This window comes from Daktulosphaira vitifoliae, unplaced genomic scaffold, assembly GCF_025091365.1.
Source record: "Daktulosphaira vitifoliae isolate Bord-2020 unplaced genomic scaffold, ASM2509136v1 Scaffold_1, whole genome shotgun sequence".
Lineage (NCBI taxonomy): Eukaryota > Metazoa > Arthropoda > Insecta > Hemiptera > Phylloxeridae > Daktulosphaira > Daktulosphaira vitifoliae.
This window is the reverse complement of record NW_026099572.1, coordinates 50,392,262-50,419,142: the sequence shown is the minus strand read 5'-3', so window position 1 is coordinate 50,419,142 and position 26,881 is coordinate 50,392,262. Positions and strand designations below refer to the sequence as shown.

The 26,881-nt window shown below is 24.4% G+C and overlaps 1 protein-coding gene across 1 annotated transcript in view; it reads left to right on the top strand.

Moving 5' to 3' along the window:
• Positions 1-23,873, top strand: part of LOC126895444 (diuretic hormone receptor-like) — a 33,637-nt gene extending 9,764 nt beyond the window's left edge. Inside the window, exons 4-12 of the mRNA XM_050667299.1 lie at positions 8,993-9,188; positions 9,265-9,352; positions 10,172-10,265; positions 11,096-11,176; positions 21,125-21,189; positions 21,262-21,396; positions 22,770-22,958; positions 23,040-23,194; positions 23,509-23,873. Coding sequence (XP_050523256.1) covers positions 8,993-9,188; positions 9,265-9,352; positions 10,172-10,265; positions 11,096-11,176; positions 21,125-21,189; positions 21,262-21,396; positions 22,770-22,958; positions 23,040-23,194; positions 23,509-23,692 — 1,187 coding nt within the window. The 3' untranslated portion in view covers positions 23,693-23,873. The remainder of the gene's footprint in view (positions 1-8,992; positions 9,189-9,264; positions 9,353-10,171; positions 10,266-11,095; positions 11,177-21,124; positions 21,190-21,261; positions 21,397-22,769; positions 22,959-23,039; positions 23,195-23,508) is intronic.
• Positions 23,874-26,881: the final 3,008 nt, after the last annotated feature.

The following is a 26,881-nucleotide window of genomic DNA, read 5'->3' as shown; positions in this document are numbered from 1 at the left end:
TTGATTTTATTTTGTAAAACACTAAAGTAGCTAACATTACAAAATTGCAAGTAAATCTAATGAATTTTTATAATTGAATTGTATAAATATTGTATTAAAATAAACGCTAAATTTTTGTATCAAACTCTAACTTAACTGTTTGATTAAATTAATGAGCTATGAATAAATCAGAAATAATCATTCAGGACTTCTATTAACAAGTTTGGCATATTCTCTTTTAAAGAATAGATCTTCATGACATGAAAAATTATTAAAAATACCAATATTGTTAATATTGTTACATAACAAAAATATAATTATTTAATTACCTAATTATTATATTAATTATTTATAAAACCAAGTATAATAGAAAATGTCAAGGACTTATTTGTGTATCTAGATTACATTAAAAAATGTAATAAAGTTAATTAGTATTTCTACTATTATTTATATGCATAACGGTTGATAATAATATTAAGTTATCTGCCATATATTCTAAGTGATATTTATACAAGTAAAACAATGACACTGTTGTTTTATTACCACCTAGGATTTAATTAAGTAATTTAGGCATTGAATTATTTTTAAACATGATATAACTAAGAAAATTTTAAATCTTCCTGTCTATGGCTGTTATATTTTTGGAGTAGTAGTATTCCCTATTGGAATAAATGATTTAAAAACACATGTTCTCTTAAAATATTATATTTATTTAAAAACTATTTTATATTTACATTATTGCGTTTAAGGATTGAGGTTTTTACGTCTTTTAAATAGTTACAACAAATAAAATATTGGTATGACGGTCGCCAAATGTATGATATTTATTACTTTTAAGTAACCATAATATTAATAATCGTTAGGAAATATTGTTGCAAAGTTTTAAAAGTTTATTAGACTAATAATAAAACATAAATTATTTTATAAAAGTTTATGAACCTTCGTTTTGAATATTTAATTAAATTATAGTATTTCTAATATTTACTTCGTTGAATAATTTGATTTTTTTTTTTAAATCAAAATTGTGTAATAATTTAAAATATGAATTATTAGTCAATGAACTTTAAACGTTAAATTAATAAATATCTTTATACCGATATTAATTTCATAGTTTTTGTATTATTAAATAAAATTACTAAAGACTGTCAAACCAGTCTAATAATATTACTAGGTACGTTTAATAAACTATATTTATTATGGTTTAAAAAATATTTAAATTAACTGATTTTGTCAAATTTATGTATTTTTTACGAATTTTTTTTCCATAATTAAATTCAAACAGTATCAAAAATGTAAATTTTTGTACAATACAACACAAATAATTCACTTTTTTTTTGTTTTATGTATGAAACAATTGACAAAAAATGTTTATTCTTAATATTATAAATACTCTTACAATATATTTCAATTATTTTATAATTTTAAGTAATTTTGTAGCTCATTTAAGTTGTTTAAATTCCTAATTTTTTACATTATTGATTAATATTTAAAAACCATGCAACAAAATTTTTTGGTTAAAATTTAACGAGTATTACTCGTTGTTCTAAACAAACATATTTAATATTAAATAATACAAGTAAAGAAAGATAAATGTTGACTAGCTGTACAAGGGCTAATCAGAAATAACGGATTGAATTACTTTTTTTTATGATATCTCAGAAATGTTATTGTGCGGGTCTGATGAAAATTTCTTAAGTCGTAAAATGCCGGCGTCAGCGAGCCCTTTTCTCGAAAACGATCGAAATTTAAAACGCTAGTGGGCGAGCGGCAAAATTTTTCCAACCTTCGCCAATAATTTTTCCGGAGTTTCGTGACCAAGTCTTTCGTTGGAAAAAAAACTTAAATATGTTTATATTGAGTTATGTTGGCCTTGAAGCATAATTGTTAAAATGTAATTACATGTTTCCTATAACGAATGATTATCATATAATTTGAAGAATAAGAGTCGTATAAAATCAGAAACTAAAAGACCAAAATATAAATATTATATTTGATCCATTTTCAATGTCATTGAACTTCAAACATTTTATACAAATACAAATGTAAAATATTGATCAGTCGGTTTATGTAAACCATATACTTAAATCTATGCAAATAGATAAATATTTCGTGTACATTTCCGTAATTTTTTTGAGTCAGATTTTTCCAATTATATTTCTCATTATTGAGTTTTTTGGTATAAACCGTACGTGCTCTTTTGTTTTTCTCAAAAATTTGAAAACCAAAAAATAAGTTTTTAAAAAAATTAAGAATTAAGATATAACTTTATTTAGAATTTAGAAATTTAATTTTTAAATAAATAAACTATTGCTTGTCTTTATTTATGAATATAATAACTGGTAGAAATCGTCATCCCGGTTTTATTATTAGCAAATAAATCTCCGTACTGTACTATAGCTAATAAAAAGTTATTTCTTTATTTTTTTTATGAATCAAGATTTCACTTATAAAACCTCTCATGAAGTAAATTTTATTTTAGACGAGTTATTTTAAATGCTTAAAAAATGTTTTGTAGAATGTTTTATATAATGTACAGATATAATGTCAATGCCAAATCAAATTTTATTATCAAAAGTATAACCAAATGTATATACCAAATATAGGGGAAACTATTTTAGAAATTCAAACTCAATTTTATTAATTTTGCATTAGGTTTATTTTAATTTTTAATATAGAATTGGTTAAAGTTGTTTAAATATTCATCAACGAAAATAAAAATAATATTTACCCATTTAATACTAATAAAGACATGTTATTTGATTTGATTTAAACTTAATGTTGCTCCTTATTTTTATTATTTGAAAAACTACATGTTCAAAGTAAATTTATAAGCTTAATATTTTTAACTAATGAATAACAAAATTATCACTCACTTACACATGACACCTATTTATTACATCAAAGCTGTTTAAATGAATATTCGTAGTATTACTCTCCAAGGCTAAATTTAGGAATATGAGAGCCCTAGGCCCATCAAATTTTTTCCTCGATCCGTTTGAAATATTGGACAACCTCTTTTTTATAGCTAATATTTCATATATTTGCTTTATGAAATATATATATATATATATATATATAGTTATCTTAGCACAAAAAATTACGATTGATTTTTCAATAGTTTATGCTAAAAATTAACATTCCGTTGAATAAAAAATATTTGAATACTTAAAAAAAATTAATTTAATTAAATTTTCATTACTTGTATCAGCAAGTTTTACCATTGCCAATTGTATAATATATAATTATTTCATTTAAAATAAAAAAAAATAGTTAGCATTGAATCTAATAAAGATATAAATTTTGAATTAATCTTCAGTAATATATAAAAATACATTGAAACATGGATGTACTTAACCAATACATGTTTTATAAGCATCTAAAAAGAGGCTAGTTTTAACGCCGCCGTCGCAATTTTCTGAGAAAAACTTATTCGAAATTTTCATTAAAATTAAGACTTAAAAATAATATTAATAAATTTTTATTATTTATAGTTTATTATTTCATATTAACGACTCTCCGATTCATTTGTATTCGAATAAAATGAATTTTGAAAATAATATTTTTATGGGGTTGTAGAATGTAAACATAAGGTATATCCCTCATCAATGTATTGAACTTTAACTGATTAACAATGAAAATTGTTAACATTTGAGATAAATTGTAAAGGAAATTTAACAAATAATACAAGTTTGGAAAACTTTTGAATACTCTGACATTGTCAGAGTCTGACAAATTTATGAGATGAAATAATATTAGTACATTTCATTTGGAGCGTCCCAATATAATATTTAAATATTGTCGCGGGCTATATGAGGTAATTATTAACTATAGCATGTAAAAGGATGATTAACTTTGATCTAATTGTTCGGGTAATTTTGTTTTGTAACTCTTATCACAGAAATTACTAACAAAATCTCTTTCAGTAGTGTTAGTTTATTAAAAGATGTATATGCAATAGTAATATTTTATGTGTGTCCATGACACTTATAGCCAATTAAATTTTCGACCAAAAAATGTCTAAAATTATTTTGGTCCAATCTCTGCCATGTTAGCATTTAAATCCAAGTATGCTAGCTACCATTAAACTTTACATTAATACAAATAATTTTCAAAACTAATAAATGAGTTGGCCTTGTGGTTTTCATCAAATCGAATCGCTATGGAAGTATTCCCTTGTCGTTTGCAAAATTAAATGAGTAGCTTTAGCCGGGTAGATATTTAGACGTGTGGTCGTGTATTTTATACAATCTAATATTCATATATCTTAAATTATATTACCAGTGTAGTATAAAAAAATCAAATTTTGCTAAACTAATCCTAATTAATCAAGCTTTTATTCTTTACTAAAACTTAATAAATAGCAAAAAATAGATACATAAAAAAATGTTAATCTTTTTTATCTACAGTGTGTTTTATTAAGAATACTATCCCCTATTTATTCATTAAATAATGTTTTTTATTTATAAAACTGTACAAATTAAGATTTGATTTATTTTTATAAACCATAATAAATTTCAAGTTTATTGTAAGAAAAAAAATTTGTTTCAGGTAGATTTAAGTGGTAACTTTTGAAAGTTAAATGAGAACCTACAATTTATATTTTATTAATAAATGGTGAATGGATTAAATACAATTTTGAATGGTTAATAACGAGTGTTGTATTAGTTATATTAATTATATTAACTTAAAGAATGAGTTAATATAATTTTTAGTTAATGTGTGAGAGATGTACGCAACATAGAATAATTCTTATTTATACGGCATGGTAAATAGAACGTCGTTCAACACTATCTTTTATAATAAATTTCTAATTAACTTTCATAAATTACTACATAGAACTATCCTTAAAAATAATTTTTCCTTACAATAAACTAATTATTAACTATGGTTTATAAAATTAAATGAAATTTAATTGTATATTCTTATGAAATAAACATTAACTTATGAAAAAATAGGGCTATTGTATTGTAAATAAATCCCATTATCATCAAATAAATATCAAAGAAATTAAAACAAAAGAAATACATTTTAAATTTTAGTCATCAAGAGTACAGTTAGTATAGGATAAGCTATCCTCGAAAAAATAATTTAAAAAATAAAAATTTGATAATCTTACTGGATAACGATATTATAACAAAATAACTGAATGGTACAATAATTGAATAAGAGTAGATTTTAGAAATCGCCTATCTACTTTGATAAACTATTCGAAATCTTGATATCTAAGAGTTATTAAACATTAAAACCAAAAATTATGATTTTCGGCAAAAATTGCTGATTTTAAAGTATTTTACTTAACAACCGAACATCTATATAATTTAAAATTTATTCCAAATGCGCATCGAAACGTTTCACTTGCAGTGATTTTAATAATTGTCAAATATCAATCAATACTAATTTAAAAGAATGCCTCAATTTCTCTACGCTGCATCTCGATTGTACTTAACTTTTTAAATTACGATGATGTCATTTAAACTCGTATTGATCTAATGTCAATTTTTTTGTTTAGTGTTTTCATAAAATTACATAGCCACTTTGTAGTGACAATTATAATGTCTTGATAAAATAAAAATAAATATCATCTGTTTTCTAATATTATATTACTAGCAATACTATTATTTAAGACTAACTATTTCGTATATAAATATCATAGAGACAATAATTACAATAAAATAATGAATATGTATACGAAATTGGTAATTATACAAAGAATTTCATGGTATATTTTTATTTACATATTATCAAAAAATGACAGGAATGATAATTAAAAATGTACACGTGGAGGTTTATTACCATAAGACATTCACAACACCCCAGTGGTTTATAGTTTTTTTTATAATGTACTATGTAAATGTGCACAAAATTTGATAAAATAATGTTTAGAAAATCTCATTAATTTCTAATTAATGCTGTAAATCTTTTTTTTCTTACATTAGTAAAATATCTGGATACTTGTTATCTAGATAACGAAAAACCCATCTTAGATGAGGTTAAGATATTTATAAATATAATATATTTTTTATCTGGATTTCTCTAACACTGCATTGAAGTTTTTTTATACTGCTTTAATGAATATTCGATTTTAATGAGGTACAGTTAATAGGCACGCTTTAAACAAGATCAATGGTTAATGTTTAAGTTTTTTAAATAATTCCGATTTTTATCCGGGTTCACTACTGAACTAGGAATGTGAATAACTCATAATAAGTATAAGGTGTGGGTTGATTATCGAGTAATAGCATAAATATATAATAAGTACATAATAATAAGAATAAGTATAAGTGATTCGTCGTAGAATAGACGGGTTGCTAATTGATTTATGTTAGGTAAACACTGCAGCTATACAAACACAATTTTTTCATGATTAAATTTTAAAGTTAACATTGAGAATTTCATCGTAAATCACATTTAGATTTAAACCGCGGCAGAAACCTTAATTCATATACGAGTGGATTTCATTGAAAATAAGATTACGGTGTTTTAAAACGAAAGTACATTTTTTTTTTCAGATACTAATTCAAATACTTTCAGTAAATAAAGTTTACTCGATGCTACTTCCTAGGGAGCATTTAATAATACAAAATTGATTATTATAATTTTAAGAAATTACTTGTGGTGCATTGTTATAATTTCTAGTACACTTTACTTATTTATTAAATTTCTGAAACAACTAAATTTATTTCACTTGAGCTAAGGACATTTATTTTCATTTCCAATTATAAAAAATTTAAACGACCTGTCATTGTATAATATTACGAAGAAAACTCGGTTAGAAATTTATTAAAAGAAAATAATTGTTTTTAATTTTATTGCACAGCTAACATAAAAAAATATTACGGTCACTAAATTTGTGACTATAACATTAATAAAATAATATTATTTTCAGACAAAAAAACTATTTCTCATAATCTATAATCATGGAATTAATGTTAAACGTGACATTGTGTTTAATTAATGGTTTTATTAATTAACGATGAACATTATTTTCAACCACCAGAAAGATTCATTAATAAAAAAAAGATAAATTACTAAAATAGATTAAGAAAATTATGGTATAAAATAATATTCTTAAATTAATTTTTCATATTTTTGTTGTTCCAATAAGCTTTAGCGCAAAATTAATTACCTTGCTAAATATATAACTCAATAAGTTTTTACATTTTTTACTCAAAATCGTTTTTAAAAAAATATATAATATATGTTATGTAAAATGCCGCATCAGAATTTGATTTATTAACAGCATACAATATAAATCTAATAATCTGACTGATATTAAATAAAATAATTTTAGCTGATTAAAACATGAATTAAGCGCAAAAGTTCTGTAAGATTGCATTCAAAACTAAATGCATTTTTATACAATAATACTCTTGTAATAAGATGTGTGATTTGTCTAAAACGCGATAAACTGATTGAAATCCAATTATCTAGATTAATGTGAGTAGTGAAGAGATTAGATTTTACAAGGACTATATTTTGCAATACAATAGAGCTTATTAATCAATTATTATTATAAAACCCAGAAGGATATAGGATTGTTTTTGTATTTTTAAGTGCGGCTTTTCGATTTTTCATATTTTGCATCAATTTTATTTTATTTATTTAAATTATTTTTTTTGTTTTTCCAAAATAATCAAATAATAATTATAACTGTTATTAAATCATAAAGCCCAAATTAAGGGAATCCAGGAATCGGCCTCCAGGGTTCACGGATTTTGGAAATAATTTTAGAAAAATTATAGATAACTTAAAGATATTATTTATAGTTTATTATGAATATTTGTGATTTTCCTATAAATCTAGGAAGATTAATTATCTGTCACTATTTTGATTGATTGATATTATTGCATTTATTATTGCACTGAATAACAACATTTTTTATAACTTAATTACATTTAGAATTGTCAATTGGGACGATGAGTTACTTGTGACTAAGATTTGTAAATATAAAAATGACTAATAAATTCTTCAAACTCTGTACGTCAAATTTATTCCCCTGAAATCTGATAACTCGAAATCTCAGTATTTTAAAAACCGTAATAAGCCGAAAAAAATCATTTTTTTTGAACTTTATCTTATCGAAGTCCTATTGTATTTTATTAATATGAGTTAGATTTATTCACTGGTTCAATTAAATGAGGGTTAGATAGTCTTTTAGTTTATAAATTAACTCTTTTGAAAATTTAGAAAGTAATATTTACTATTTTACAGAAATATTTTCTTGAATTTCTGAAATATATTACATCTTTCTTCATTTTTTTTTTAATAACGATTATAGAGATAATCTTGAGATAACCTTGGTTTGGCTTAGACTGCAAGAGATCCCGGGGCCCATATTGGCTTTAGTCCATGTATATCATTGGCATGCAAAGAGATAAATTTAAGAGACGCAGTCCTTAAACTAACTCATAATTCATAACAAATAGCCCAAATTTCGTAGAAGTTGGATATAATAAGGGCAACTTCTCTAGGGATAGTAACCCCGACAACTCTATGATCACAAATAATACCCCTTATAGTATGTACTTATGCATTCAAATCTTAAACTTGAACTTAATAATAAAATGGGTATTCTGTCAGTTATTTTTTATATATGTATAAATGTCAATTTACATGCAATTTACCTTATAATGTATTATATAGTTAGTATAGCACACTTAATTAACTTCAGTAATCTAAAATAAACTATGTAAGCATTTATTATTCAACTTGATCAAGCTTATTAATCTTTACAATGACGTGACAATGGAAATATTTTCTCTTTAATAACGTATCAACTTGATTGTTTTTGAGGGGCGTTATATTAATTATTTCCCTACCCTAACATTATTTTAAAACAAAATCTTAATAAATTTTTAGAGCAATTAATTCTTTATTTGAAGAGCTAAGTCCCTGCCGAGTTGCTCTTATGTGTTTATCCCGTTTCCTTAAAAAATGATAAAGTAAATTTTCTAATTTTTCAAGTAAAATAAGCTTAATTTTTTAGTAATTGATTGAATTTATCTGTTACTAGAAAACGCTAGTCGGATTTGCTTCGATAATGGAACTTGGGGCTTAACTGATTTCTCACAATGCGAGATATTATTGCCAGTAGTGCCGGCAGACGACGAAGAGGGCACGGTAGACACTATCATTTACCTATACATTGCTGGCTATTGTTTGTCATTAGTAATGACTACATTGGCTATTACCGTGTTTTATAGATTTAAGTAAGTGGTCAAAACTGATTAGCATATATTCCATGACTTATTTCCATTTTATGTTTAATAAAATTAAATATTCCAGAGAACTAAAATGCTTACGGAACAAAATACATATGAATTTAATGGCATCGTACTTACTAGCTGCCATCATGTGGATAGTTAATTATACAGTAAGTGTAAATAAAATTAATTTTGAAAAATGAATTGTTCTATATACAGGATAATTCATTATTAAGAATAAGACACTCATTTTCTTAGAAATTTTAGTAAATTATAATTTTACATAAAGGAAAATATTATTAGATTCATAAAACATTACAATAATTTGTAGTTAAATATTTTTTTCATTTAAAATTTAACTTTATTTTTTTCTTTAATTTTAAAATCCCTTAATTTTAGATTGATGATATGAGATAGAAAAACAATTTTAGATAATATCGTACTTATGATTATTTTTATCCGATAAATCGTTCTACTGTTATTGCTCGTTTAAGATAAGTGATTTTTGACTAATTATCTATTGATAATTTTCTGTATAGCATAAAATATTGATCATTTGTCACAGGTGCACTCGATTTCAACCATCATACCGAAATTTTATCTTAAATAACTCATATTTATTCACTTTGTATTTCATTTATATAATTATATATTTGAGAAGTCTTATTTATTTTCAAGAAAATTTTTTATGAAATAAATAATTTTTTCATTAATTGCATAATAAAATAATTTTGGTTATTCATTCTTATTGCTGGAAAATTATATTGATTAAAATTTATATATAAATATAACCAAAGCTTCAAAAACCAGATGTGCTGGGCGTGCAAGGTACACAATACCCGGACTACGTACATTGAGAGGGGCAAAATTTAATATTATATTGTGTGGGAAGGGTTGGGGTACTCTCTGCACACGATTCTACGATGGTATTATTATGTATATAAATAGCTTTCTTTTAATTTTAATTTATTAAATTATTTCATTTTCAGATTCTATTTAATACAGATGTATTTGGATGCATTTTGGTAGCACTACCTCTTTATTATTTTACTGTAACAAATTACTTTTGGGCTTTTATTGAAGGTAAATAATTCAAAGTATTCTTAACATTTAAATTAATATTAAAGACGTAAACTGAATAACAACGCAAAAAATTATTATAATTGTTTATCACCTTTAAATGGTATTTATTTTACTTGGTAAAATAATAGAAACACTTACCGTATTTTAAAAATTATTAAATAAAAGTACTATTTAGGAGAATTTGAAAACATAATTTTTTCTAAAATTACATTGTGCTCAATATAAACATTAATTTCGATTATTTTAGTACTATGTTTAGATATTACAATATAATAGGCATTCTAAAGCGTATCAAAAAGATCATAAATTTTAATTAATTTTTTATTGATTTACAGGTTTTGGAATGATATTTTATTTTTATTCTAGAACAAAACGAAAGTATCGTTTCAAAATCTATAATATAATTTAACAATTTTTGTAGCACATTGATGTTTGAAAACTATTTAAACGGTATGTTTATTAAAAAAAAATTCAACCATAGTCAAAATTGTTGAATTTATTGAATAAAATATGATATTTTTAATTAACGTTTTCAATCCCTGTTGTACAAAATAATCTTTTTGATTTCAAGTCCTTATATTCAATTTTGAAATAGTATAACTTTTTTTATCAAGATCTACCTACTTGTAATGGTGTTTAATTCAGTTGGTTCGTTACTTAATTATTGTTCAAAAATCAAACAAAGACGTTTTAAAAGCAATCTAGTTGAGATAATAGTGTAGGTAATCATTAAGCACATAATCTACTTGTTCTGAAAAAGATCGTTTATCCCGTTCGTTTATATTTAAACATTAAGCCAGTTTAATTTCACAAAGTGATTACATTTTCAGGGATGTATCTGTTCATTTTGGTGGTAGATACTTTTTTCCCAGATCGGTTACGGTTGCGAACATACATGGCGATTGGATGGGGTAAGTTTGTACCAGACATTATATCATGTACTTTAAATCGTATACTTAAATATACAAATCAAAAAAAAAAAAAAAATTGAATATTTAATGGTAAATAGTTCAAGTTTTAAAAGAAAAATTGTTAAGTTTTAGTTATTCTTTTAAACTAAATTTAGGGAAAAAAGAGATGCTTGAGTTTTTTTTTCTAGTGAATAATCTAAAATTTGTATATATACATATATACTTTGTTTTTCAATGTTTCCATGGTAGTACGAGGTTTGTTAGATGTTGAAATACGTATAAAAAACTATTACTAAGCGTGTAAGTTTTTCTTTTTTGGAAAACTTTAGTGATTTTTTTTTATAAACTTGACTTTTACAAACGAATAAAAATTATGGTAATATTAGAAAAAACAGTTATGCACATAACAAAAGCTAACAAGTTCAAATACTAAACAATAACTTTCACCAATATGATGTTTTTTTTTTAATACATTGTTACAATAATAATAATTAGTTTAAAAAATTGAAAATTCTATGATACTAATGTTTATTAACTTATACTTTATAACAAAATATTAATGAGAAGCTGACACATAGCAAAATGATTGTTGAATCAGAAACTTTACAGAGACCAATAAATTATCCACAGAGCTTTTTTTCTAACTTAATGCGCAGTTTTATAATGTTGAGTTGGAAAGATTTTTTTCGGAAGTTTTCTGAGAAACGAACGTTTTCTTTATTGAGGTACTAGAAAAAATCTATTCGTTTATGTTTTACACTTCTTTGTTGTGTCTCTACACTCGTTTTGAAGGACATTACAAGCTACTCGGATACATCCTTGTACTTACTTTTGGTAAACGTCCAACTATCTCAGGTGCATTGTCTCGGAAATCCGGACAAAACGTTATGCCTGGTTTTTATCATTTTATGGCTTTTAACCAACACACGGTTTTATCAAAAAGTACCTCGACTGATGTCTACATCACGTCCGTTATCATTAAATTTTATATCATACAGTTGGATTTTATCGTCCGGCCGAGTTGACGCCATTAACCACAAAACGAAAAAATGAAATGTACTCAGAGGTGATTTGACATTACACTAACGAGGTGTAATAGTCAATTTATCGATTATTATTTATAAATCGAAAGTTTTATTTAAAGCTACCAAAGTTTTCTTTATTCACGTTAAACGCGATTCATTTTTTCTGACAAGCTATATGTTTTTTTATTATGTAGCTGAGTAGTAAATAATAGAAACGGTCTATAAACACTGTTTAGAATATCATTATTTTCGATATAAACATTTTATTGACGTTAAAAACTTTTATTGAATGTTATAGCCTCAATGAAGATTAATAGATTATTTGTATTTATTAAATAAACAATATGTCATACTGTACAAATGAAACATATTTATTAACGTAGAATAATTAATAGTAGTGTCTCTTTTCATAATGACATAAGTTTTCTAAAAAAATTATTATCGTTTCGAATAAAAGTCATATAACGACACTAAATTAAAAGAAGAAATAACGAATGAGTTGATAATAATTTTAACTATTCTAGGTTTAATTTTAGACCTTGAGAAGGTGAGAAAAATATAGAATACTATTAAATAAAAGGAAAACGTTAGTTATCTTTATTTTGAACTTTGAATGTCAAATATTTATCAAAAGCTTTTTCATGATAAAATACATTAGTTTTATGTTGGAGACTAAGCCTTTAATGTTGGATAACAGTAAAAATAGATATCTTTTTTCATGCAGTAACATTTTTAATATTTTTTGTTGACCATTTTTGGCATAGCTTAAATAAATTATTGAATGGGTTATTTTTTTTTAATAAAGATAAAAAGCGGCTAAAAAGTTTTACAAACGAAGATTAAATACGAAGTTATAGATATTTTCTATTAAATAAATGTTTAAAAAAACATTAAATTCAATAGTTGAATGATATTTAAATTCATTGAAACAGTTACTTTATAGGTACTTTTCTACTAATATTTAAGTCATTGATTTCCATTAAAATCATAGTTTAATTCTAAAAAAAAAATATTGAATTCGTTAGTATAATATATTTTTATTGATAAAAACATTAGTTTTACAGAAATAATGTATAAAGTTAATGGACAATACAAATATTCAATTAAGTTCTGAATACAAAACATTTTTCATAAAGATAAAGTTACAATACTATTATTGTTATCATTATGGCATTTGATTAAGTACCAAAATTAGTCCTAAAGAAGTTTTTGCTTCTTTAACATTTTTGTTTAAAAATAATGTTAATAATTTATCTTCGTGCAAATTTCGAAGAAAATAATTCTGTTTTAAAAGAAATCATAATGATTAGTAGTTATAGCTATTCAAAAGCCACAAAGAATATTATAATTGTAAAATATTAAATATTAAACGTAATGTTTCACTGTTTCATAAACTTGAGTTTCAACCCTTTAGTAATGACCTGGACGAATTTTACACCGAAAATTGTGAAACTCAATTGCTATTTATGGTTGCTGAATGTTTTTGTTGTTATGAATGATCACCTGGGGAATAATCCTTGTAAACTTGGTTACCTTTAACACAATACTGGTATTGGAAAGAAATTCTATTGAAATAAATATATACTTTTTCTTAAAATTCTAATATTATGAATTATGAACAAAGTTTTAACATAGTACTTTTAAATGGAAAATTTTTGTCAATGCACCTAAAATCACATTTTATATTATGTTTGTTAATCTATAGGTACTATTGCTTTATTAAATATTTTACATTAAAATTAAACGTATAAAATGATTACTCATTGATAATGAATTTATATAAAGTACTTTTTATAGATATTACATTGAAATAATTGTACCAGTAATATAGAAAATTCTTAAAATACCATCATAATATTTATATTGAGTCAGCAGCAATTTATGACATTATTATTGCCATTTTAGTCTAAAATTTTTTCCATTCTAAAATTAAAGATATGAGTTTAGATATATTTATTATTCACTTAGTTTATAAAAATATGTAATGCATATTATTGGTCACATCATATAGTTCTGTTCAAATTTTTTTTGTTTAAATAACTGAAATGACTTACATACTATTCATGAGTTTTTGAACATAATACTAGGGCTGGAAATATATTATATATTGAAGTATACCGGTATTAGAAAATAGTAAAATAAAAAATAATCTTATTTCAATTAGTCGATACATCGAGATTCAATATTTATCGAACGGTAATATTTATGATTTTAGTAAAAAACACGATTTATTCAGTTATTCGATGTATATAACAATTATTGTTATATTTAATGATAAAATTTTTTAGACTTCTTTATTAACAACTAGAGTTTCTTAACTAGAAGCATAGAGTAATTGGTTAACAACATAGGTCTACAGGAATTATAGTCGAAAATATACTTTACTATACCAATTTTTTTTATTGGCTATAAAATGTAAAATTGTTATTAAAAACGGCATTATTTAGATTGGTATGTGGTCAGGTAACATAACAATTACTATTCACAAAAAATTGACGAGGAAAGTTCATAATTTCCTTAAAACCACTATTTTAAATCTTATTGATAAACCATCGTCAATTCTATATAACTGTTGGTGGTTTGATAGATTCTACAATTAAAATTTCCAAATCTTCGTTAATATTTTAATTATTAAAAAATAACTGAAATTATATAAGTTAAGATAAAATTCAACAATACATCAGAGATTAAAATAATAATACAATTTTTCTATTTTAAAACTTTGCTATATCCATTGGAAAAGTTTTACATTTGTTTAAATTTAATTATATTTATGTTTGATTATTCGAAAGTGTCATACCCAGGATTTTTGGCCTGGGGAGGACTAAAGATCTTTTTTTGTTTTGTTAGATTGCATACTAACGCTAAATTTATATACTATAAATAGTATTAATTGACTAATGGCGGGGGCTATATAATTTCCCCCCCTTTGGCTACGCCACTGTATTTAGGTTATATAGAAATAATTAACAAGTATATTTTAATTTAAAAATATGCTCAATAATTATTCTAATATTTCGTAACAAGTAGAATATATTGTGATAGTATTACATTAATTTTAATATTTTCTAAAATTTTGAATAGTTAAAAAATTATTTAATATATGAATATTTTAATTGCAACATATTTTTAAATACAAATAATTACATAGAAATTACTACTATTATTTCTATTACAATTAATTATTTATTAAGATATAAATGAAAAAAAATTGTGATTCTAACGAGACATTGAGCTGTTTTCATAAATTTACTGTTAAGAGTAATTCATATTAATTCCTGACAACATTTCAATCTAAACAATATCATTTTTGTAATTCTCATAATATCTCCTATATATTAACAATAGTTGATATATTGAAAATCTAAATCAATAATTGCTTGAAAAAAAATTCAATTAAATACTACCACTCATCATGTTGTTCACTTATCATTTTACGTTAATGGTTAATAAGAAGATGATTACATATTTACACATTGATTTATAATTAATGATATAATAAACGTCTATCTATTTTAGTGTGTTGAAAATGTATTTAAAATTATTGATTTATATGATAATTAATTAAACAACCAATTTTAAGCGGTTAAGTGTGATAACCATTATTTTTAAGCCATTAAAAAGGAAAATTTGTTTACTGGTAATAACAAAAAAAACCGTTGGTTTTTTATATCGCTTACTAGTATGTAAATTTCAATCACTTTCAGCCCTACAAAATACTATTTGTTAGATATTCTTCCACGTTTACTTTCTTTATTATAAAAGATGTCTTGGTAATACGGCCTAGTAACTATGATGTTAACGTCTATCTTCAGTATGTTATTAACAAGAAAAATTCGGTTGGGAAGTAATTTGTTGTCTAAAAGAAATTGATGTAAATAGAATTTCTTCAAGTTGGCTACGATTTTCAGTACATAGCGCCTGAGTTCTAAGATAAAATGAAATGTCTGCTTGAATGAATACAAACTCAACATTAATCCAGCATATTTTTAAAAAATAGCTGTTACACAACAATGAAGTAATTTAAAATCTATACTATACAATACTACAATAACATCAAATGGTAATTAAACTGTTAATTGTTTTTAATTTTAATTGTTATTTGACAAAACTTAACTGGTTATGTAATTAATCATAAAATAATTAACAAATCAATCAATTATTTAAAACAATAGGCTATTCTTATTTTCAATTTTCAATATGTTGCTATTACAGTTAACAAATGTTAATTAAAAGTATCTCTTCTTTAACACATCTTACATTTTTAAATTATTTATTCGAAGAAAATTAATTTGTAAAAAAATCCTTATATATTTAAATAAATTTACACAAAAACATTGTATATTACTGAAATATTAGAGAAGTTATATGGAAGAGTAGGCCAAGTTGACGCTTAAGGCAAGATGATTATTTTAGATTTAAAAAATATAGAATTGAGTTGCGAACTTTTTATGAAAATATATCAACATTATGATAAATTATTTAAAAATATTTTAAAAGAAATCATTTGGTTGTTTTAAATTGGACTAGCATGATTTCAAACAAGGTACAATTATACATTTTTTGAAAAAAACGATTTAATATTTTTGTTTTACGGAGTAAGGTTTTAACTTGAGCATGAATAAATGAACTCAAATTTTTTTATTGATATAGTCAAAGAAAAATTTTACAAATAAAATCAATATGTAATTATAAGGATACCTAAGGGAGTCATAAGGTCGATTTCCCCTTTTTAATAATTTTACACTTNATTGATATAGTCAAAGAAAAATGTTACAAATAAAATCAATATGTAATTATAAGGATACCTAAGGGAGTCATAAGGTCGATTTCCCCTTTTTAATAATTTTACACTTCATTTTTTTTTTTACAAGTTTGATAGATCAATTACGAAAATATATAATACATCTTAAATTTCATAAGGGGACAGGAGGTGACTCCCCTATTAATTAGGGAATAATAATATTACATATATAATACATTTTGAACACGAGTTAAATTAAGCAAAGATATGTCAAATTACCTCATTACAAAAAAATATCATCTTGCCTCATGTCTGGGTTGAATACTTTTATAAGGAGATTCAATTAAGTTTGAGTTGTCAACTTGTCCTACCTTCTCCTACTTCCAAAAGTCCAAAAATAAATCTTATTTTTTAGCTTACCATACATATACTGATTATTTTGTTAACTTACATTTAAAATTTATGAACAGTACTAAATCACTTATAATAATTATAAATGGTTCATGTAGACAATGAGCCCTTTAAGGAAGAAGTGTTCAATTGTATATAACAAATTTTCTACCACGTGTAAAATCATTTTTATTTGGTAAATAACTATGTGAATTAAAAATTAACTGTTGACCTCTCATTGTCACCTCACGGTGGCGATAAGAGGTCAATGGTTTAAAAATAAATTTAACTGGAAAAAATTAGAAAACAAGTTTTCTATACAACAGCATGTATATATCTATACTGCAGTTCATTTATTATATTGGATATTTCACTATTTTATTGAAACAAAGTTAATTTTTATTTTAGTGTTGTCAATCAAATTTGTAAATGAAAAATAAAGTAATTCATAGGATCAAACGTATTAAAAAAAATATTTTTAAGATATTTAAAAGATAAATTTTATATACTAAAAATTTGTATAAAAAAAATGTTATCAATAATACATGTATAATAAAAAGTTACATACCAATATTATTAAAAAGAATATCATTTGTTTTGGAAAGACTTATTTTTAAAACTTTAAGATATTTCTAATAAATACTCGTTTTATAGTGTTACTTAATTTTTTTTAGCTTTATGAGAAGCTTAGAAGGTTATTTTACTATGATATGTTCATTTTTATTTGTTTTTGTGTCGCCACTTTTCCTCAGCTCTCACCGGAGCCACTCCTTTTAACATTACGTAAAATATCACAAATCGTATTTAGTTGAAGACATTTCCATTAAAAATTGAAAAAATTTCCCTCGTTCCCTGTAAGTGGGAAAATCTCCAAAAAAAATAACAATTTTTAAAATTGATAAATTTTGACATTTTTTTAAATAACTGCCACAAATATTTTTAAAAATGAACAAATAATTATAATTTTTTTTATATAAAAACTTTAGATATTTCTATTTACTTCTAATCTGCCCCCGTGGGTTGAATTCAAAATAGCAAATTTTTGACAAAAGTCAATTTTTTCAACTTAACTTTTGAAAATGTTTCGGAAATACGGTGTCCTTTAAACATATGTTAAATTAAAGCTTATACTATGTGCAAATGGCCATCGAAGTTGAAAAAATTTATTAAATATTTATTCATTAATTACACTTATATATCATAAAACGTCTAATCAAGATATAAATAAGGAAATAGGAGACCGTGTTGCTTTTGGAATAATCCATCAATTTCATAAAATTAAACACTATCTACAGATTTGCATTAAAGCGTTTCTAATGATAATGATTTTAATCACTGTCAGATATTATCTATACTTGTTCCATTATAACACGTCCACATTGTGCTGCGAACCCACTATGCTACCGTTTTTATATATTTATAAGAACTTTGAATATAAATACTAGTATATATAATCATTAATATGACTAATAAAAGATATTTACTTTTTTTTAAGTTTAGAACATATTTAATAATATATAGAGTGTTCAGTAAGTAAAGAAACAGGTCAGTTGTTACAAACAATGAGAACAATAAAAACCAGTTTTCTTTTTACTTACGTTCTCATTGTTTGTAACAACTAACCTGATTCCTTACTTTCTTACTGAACACCCTGTATATATAAGTATTTTGAGATTTTTTTAGCCAAATAAAAAATCAAATGATATAATATGATTACCAGCTAATATAAACAGTAACCAAACCAGAAATTTTTCTTGATTGTAATATTATTAAAAAAAAAAAAATACCTGAAATGAACTTATTGAGCAGGAAACAGTGCCAAAAACGAATCTAATTCAAAAATTCAATACATTTTTAGGGATGGGTTTTGACACCCTAACCCTAACCTTGATTTCGGTGAAATAAGATATTAGTGCTATTCTATAACAATACGTAGTTACAATATAAAACCAGTAAATTTTACTTAAGTCAAAAAACAAATTATTTAGACAAATATAAAAAATTGTAGATAGAAATAACACAAATATTTATATAAGTTTACAAAATAAATTATTTTAGTAAAATAAATCGTCACAATATATGTTAAAAAATAAACTCGTTTACTACATATCTTTGTTCGTGTTATGGCTACAGGAAACATCAAGTCCTTGAATCGATCACGTCGATTGCTTGTAAGCAATTATAAAATGATTTACCTATCATTAAATTCAAATCTGTGTAAAAATAAGGTGCATTAAATTTACTGATGCGAATGAGAATGTTGTGTTCATTTCTATGTGACTACTAAAATTTGAATGCAGTGATAGCATTTGACTTTGAAAATACTACTCTAATTTTTGAGCGTTAGTGACCTCATAATATTTAATGTGTGTCTTATTTTTGAAATTATACGAGTTATTTGAAACTATTGTCTGGATTTTAATTATATATTCTGTTATTGCCGTATCCAATAAAAAATTATACTTGTTAAAACATACTTACAGCTAAGGAATAAATATACATTTTTTTTAATAAGGAAGTACTTATTTAAAGATTATAGTAAGATAGATCTAATATTAAAGATTAATTTTAATTAAAATGAAGTGAATCCTATATGCGTGATAGGACATAAAATATTGGCCTTCCATTATAAACATTTGTTCAATGTTACTTTTTATTGTTCCAAAACTGTCGCTTTGAGAATATTAATTTTGGAGACTTATTAGATTCATTTAATAGTTTGCTATTACCATGGCGACAACTCTAATGTATGAAGTGGTTTTTGGTTTGGTATACTCTTACCTGTATATACAGAGTGATCAATTTATCATAAACCACTCAATTACTTTCAAAATAATCAACTTTGTTTGGTTTTTTAGTATTTTTTAATTTATCAGCTATTATTTACTTTTTAGCATCATTCCTTATTACCAACAGGAATTACAACTCAATTTTTTTGAATGATAACATAAATTTTTAACTAACTTATAAAATAGGAAATTATTTTTTCAAGGAAATGACGAGTCGATAACAACTTTTGGACCAGTACTTCAGAAGTTTTTATATTTTTATACGTGAATAAGAAACTTGCGCCTCTTCCCCAGTATAAATTATCAAATCATCAAAAATTCTGAAAGACTGGTCCAATCATTTTTGTTGATCTATCATTTTCTACTTTAAAAGCTAATTAAATATGTATGTTATAACGTTTTTTTTAAAAAGAACAGAGTTGACACTCATATAACTTATAGTGGTGATGTTAAAAAATAATTAATAGCTGATAAATCAAAAAGTATATTTAAATAAATAAAATCAAAACTTTTTATTTTTCAGTATTGTATTTATTTTGAGAATAATTGAGTTTATGATAAACGGATCATCCTGTATACCGCCATTACAGTTCGATGTAATAACTGTATTGATTGTGTACGAAAATATAAACCCGCATATATTGAGACGAACACGGTCTCTAGAGACTCGTTGAGGGTGTAGTTTGGCATTGAGTAGTTGGGTGGAAAAGAAAGGCTACACCGTGACAGCGCATCGCTATTTAGATATACCGTTTTTACCCATTTTGTTGAAACCATGTAATGTATGGATCATCAAAACATGTTATACTTTTTTTCATAAGGTTTTGTCTTGAGATTGATAAAAAAAGTATATATGTACTGAGTTGAAATTAATGCGTCTCTACAAGAATCGAGAATGTATGATATTTTCTAACTTACAACACTGATAACCTTGAGAATGAATAACAGATTTTTTTACACGTACATGTAAAAGGTAAATCATTTCCTTAATATTTTTCAGGAATACCTCTTATAATTATTCCTACGTGGTGTGTCACGAAATTGATGAGGCCTATGAAAACCGACGTGAGTTTATTTCATTATTATTAGAGAATATTGTCCTAAATAAAATTGTGTTTATTTGATATTATTTTTTAGTTAGATATCATCAACCAAATTACATATGAAATGTATTGTCCTCTGATGGCGGATTCAGCAGATGATTTGATTTTTCAAGCGCCGGTTGCCTCTGTTTTACTAGCTAACATTACGTTCCTTATTCTTATTATGAATGTATGAGTTTTATCTTAAATTTAATGAAGCAAAGTTTCTCAACGGAGTTTTAAATGGGTACTTAACAAAAAAACACATCACGTCACAAGCATCTGATATACAAATTTATGCACATGCGCGTCAAAATTTAGCTGGTTACAAATATTTACACAATGAAATGTTTTTATCCAGTTAAATATCAACAAAATAATTAATAAATTTACACTTAATTGAAAGATCAATTATGCATTACAAACAGCAAACGATTTATCGTTTGAATTAGCAAGTAAAGAGACAGAAAATTTCAACATTTAATACTGAAAATGAACAAGAAGCATTTGAACATTTTTATGTTGGTAACTCAAAGCTAGCTAAGTAAAAACACTAGAAATGAGTGCTTAATGCAGCAATGGTTATAGGAAATTTTAAAAATACTTCCATATTCACCCATTTAGATAAAACAATAAATGAACAAATAGCTATTTGGGTTAGGTTTAGTAAGGTTTACCCAACGGAAACTTATCAAATTGCAGAATAAGCAAAAAACTTTAACGATCGAACCTTCTACATTAACATAATTATAAATGATTTCGAATCAGTTAACATATTGACGAATAAATTGCATTTATATGAACATAAAAAAGAAACTACTCTATAACACTTTTAATACATCGCTAACAAAATAACGAGAGAACGTATTAAAGACTATTTAATTGTTGTTTTCAAACGTTGTTGAAAACAGTATATATTTATTCAAAGAGCACATTCAATTTGGAAATTACATCAACCATTGCATTGAAACTAATCTTGAAATTCTTTGGTGTGAAACATATTCGGCTTGTTATTGATTAGATTAAAAAAAACTTAGTCGAATTGACCACCAACTGCTTTTTAGTGTTAATGAAACTGGATTTTATCATTAAAAATATCTAATATATTTATAATAAAAACGTAGTTCGAAACTCTACACAATTCAATTTATATTTATATACATATTTAATTAAAAACTATGTTTTTAATTTTTTCATTGTTTTACTTTTACACTTTCTTACCCATAAAAACCACCGTTTGCAAGCTTTGCTCCCCTAGTGTGTCAATAATCAGACACATACATTCTATTAATCTCAGTTATTATAGCTGATTTATTTATTTGCACACATTTATATATACAGTGATTCACTTAAATATTCGGATATCGTCTAGAAAAATAATTTGACTTTCGAATTTCCTTCTTCTTACAGACCTTTAAGTATGGTTTAGTCATTCGTTAAAACATTTTTTTAATTATAATGTTTGCCTACCAAAGTTCTGTAAGATGATGGCAATTCAAGAGTGAAATTATTTTTTTTAGATAATGTCCGAGTATTTACTTGACTCTTCTTATTTTTTATCAGGTTCTCATAACAAAATTACGATCAAAAAGCTCCGCGGAAACTTATAATTATAAAAAAGCAGCTAAAGCCTTATTGGTTCTTATACCATTACTGGGTATCACTTTTTGCTTGGACATAATAAAATTAAGCTCACCTGGAGTTTTGGTTAATATTTACAAATTCAGCAAAGCCGTTATAATTAGTACCCAGGTGTGCACGACGCTATTAAAAATATTGGACCCGTAAAATTGTAAATGACAAAATTAACTAATATTTTCTATCCTATTTCAGGGTTTTACTGTCTCTTTATTGTATTGTTTTTTTAATCACGAGGTTCAAAATACTCTTAAATATCATATGCTAAGGTGGAAAACAAAAAGAAGTTTTATTACTTCGCGAAAGAAATATGGACGTACTTGGGCGTCAATGAAAAAAGCCAATATCTGGTATGTATATATAAACAGAGTTTAATAGAATATAAAAGTTATTTTCACCTTTAAATACGCTAAATTCGTACAATAAACAAAAATGTGAACCAAGTTTTGATTTTTCAACTGTCATTTCAACATAAAATCTTGTACATTTTTAACTACTTTTAAGTGGTGTATTTTTGTTTTCATAAGAAATAATACTTATTCAAAACAAACATTTCCCCGTAAATAATTCCTATTATTACTTCGAGTAACAAGTTCCAATAAAAAGTTATAAATAATTCATTCATAAGTTGCTTCTATGTATTTACGCATAAAATATTTTTCAGTGATAATTTGGATCCAAAGGAACTTATGCCGTGGTTACCGGGTTCAAATAACGTTAGGTCCTTTTCTTGCGTCAGCAGCGGCACGACGACTTCAGCAGTGTCTAACAATTTAGATATCCCAGCTGTTCATACAATAATTCAAATTTCAAAACAAGACCCTGGCCAAGAGCAACACGGCTGTTGATAATAATTATTTTCCAATAGCAAAAATAAGTTTTTTAAACAATCATGTGTAATCATAATAGTATCTCAAATGAGTTTTCTGTAATATAAATTTAAATTATTTAAAACGTCATATTGTACATAGTAATTTCTTTTATAAAACTTATTTATAGATGGCTTATTAAAGAAACAGTTATTAAAAATTGATTATTTTTAATGAGTATATATTTCAATGCGAAATTAATATAATGTTTTCTTGATTAAAAAAAAAAATTAAATAATTAAATAAATCTACATTAAAGATGTACAATAAGTGCATGTTACACATTATTGTTCAATCATTTTTTGAGAGATAGAAATCGTTTGATTTTATAGTATAAAAAGGTAATTGTTATTATAAAATCCTTCAAAAGGTTTTTATGATTTATTATAATCAAAGTATATATTTTTTTGTTTTTTATCAATGTTATTAATAACTGAACGATTTACGATTAATACTATAAATCTTCAAAGTGTAAAACCATGACTTAAAATAATTCTTTCGTATATGAGTCCTTAAAAGTTTTAAAAATAATTAATTCACTACTTAATCAAATTGTTGCTTTATTCATTTAATTCACATACGTCATTAAACATTAAAATTAAAAGAACACGTTCATCCAGTAAAAGTAATCTAAATTGTATGTATATATAAACAATGTTAGTAAAAAAAACATTGGAAGAAAACTACTAAAAGCTTTATTACAAAATAAATAAAATGTAAATTTTAGCAATTTGTGTTGAAAATAAAATACTACAGAATTGAGACTTCTTAAAACACTTCTAGTAGTTTTGTAGCTGAATGCTAAAATGTTTTCCTTGTAATAAAAAGAGGTGTTGTAGACAGTATTTTTTATTTCCAATTTCGGACTGATAGTGCCATCAGGAATACCGACAAAAGTACATTTTTTAGATTTTGAATAGAAATTCTAGTGTCTACAAATAAATAATTAATTAAAATGGAATAACAATCCACTTTTTTATTAGGTAAACGTTATTTGAAATTTGAATTTTTTTTTCTTTTTAAAACATTTTTTATTTATTGATGATACTTTTTCGAGTGAAATTTATTTTTCATAAACATATATTTTTAATAAGTGTACATGAATAACATGAAATTTATTTAATATTTTTTTTTTTAATTATTACTATCTTTTATTTATTAAGTATTAAATAGTTATAATTATAATAATAATTCTGTTTATTTTTCAAGTAGTTCAGATATTATTTGTTAAGATAATTTAACGATGAACCATAACAATAATTAATTTTTTTTAATAGTATCAAATGTATTTCTAGGAAATAGAACTTTTGAATTTACTATTGGTAGTGTCCGGAAAAATTGGTTTTCTTATGTAAATGTCTATCAATACTTATTATTAAAAACTTTTCTTGATATCGACGATTATTTCTAATTTTATTTTTCTATATTAAAATGTATATAATATAAAAAAAATGATTACAATAAAAATGGAACTTAGTTTGGAAATTACATTGGAAGAAAAAGTAAGTAAGAAGCAAAATTTTTAATGAATACGTTTTTAAGTATAAAAATTGGAAAAATGTATAAAATTAACTCCTGTAGTTATTTTAGACGCATCATTTAATACATAGCCGGTATTTGTATTGCATTATTTTTCCCAATTTTCTTTCATACAACGCATTCTTTAATTCATTTTTATATAATTATTTTAAAATAAATATAAATTTTATATTTTAAAGTTAATAGTATACTATCAAAGATCTATCACTACTCTTAGTTGCTCGATATGTATAATATATTAAACATATTTATTATCCACTTGTATATTTAAATAAAACACAAATATATTACTTCAAACGTCACTTACTAAATAAAAGTATTTAAAAAAACATAAACTATTATTAATATATTACATTGTAGTGGGGTAGAAGAACTAATACTATACCTAATGTCGTTGAAAATGTCAAATAATATTTGTATATTGTACGATCAAGTCATGTCAAGTTTTTAATAGTATAAAGTTCAAACAATAATTAAATTGTTGGGTCATATCGAAAGTACAGTTGGTGAAAGGATATCAAATAATCAGATGCGGAAATATTCTAATACTTAAAGTGTGAAGTGTTTAATATTAAAAGGACAACGGGTACCGAAGTTATTTCATTAAACGTGCATACAAACCTATCCGACGGTCATGATGTCAACGATGTGGGGATGACATCATCAAGCTTAGGATGAGATCGGGTGGTGATAATTGTTACATTGGAAATGAAATGTTTTTGCAACCTTTCATCAAAAGCCTTACGAGCAAAACTTGTTGGTTTAATTTGGGTCGTTATGACCAAATTGCACTAATGACAGGACGCCACCAGTAAAAAAAATGACACAACAAATTGTGTCGTACTGCGTGAAAATGAATTTCATTTATTACTTCAAATAAAATGTATTTTTAAAAACTCTTACAAATTATTCATATAAAATATCAGCTTAGTTATATTAATGTTAAATTGTGCATACTTTATTCGTGTGCACTGGACCGTATTGTTCCGATTAACAACTATGGCACAACATTCATAATTAATTCAATTTTTGAGTATACATAAATCATTAAATCACTATTTCATAACTTTTAACAAAAAATAGAATAAATCAATGAGTTAATGAGTTATCGAGTCACTAATGAAATTTTTTTTAATAAAATGCGCACAATTGATAGAAAAAATCTCAATACGTTTAAGTGTTATATGATGACAAAACAAATATTTTTCTCTTAATAAAAGTACCTATACTTAAAAGTATAGCTTAAGTATAGAAAATTGTTTCTAAAATAAATATTAAATGACCCTATGACTAACTTTGTTATAAGTAAACATCATTTCAAACATCCTTTTGACTTAAAACCTCAAATTTCACTCAAAGAATCTTAATTAAGAGTGCAATATAATTGTAGGTTATTATTTAAGGAAAATTTCAAAGCTTTTGTTTTTTTTACGTTACTTTATTAAATTAAACAAAATAAGTTTTTACTTCTTAAAAAATTATGAGAACGTCACTGAGATCGTTCTCCCCGTCAACTTTAAATATATCAAACAAAGATCTAAAATTAAGTAAAATTAAAACTATATTAAAAATATTATTAATTTAAAAAAAACTAAAAAATATTAAAAATATTAAACTCAAAAGCCACAA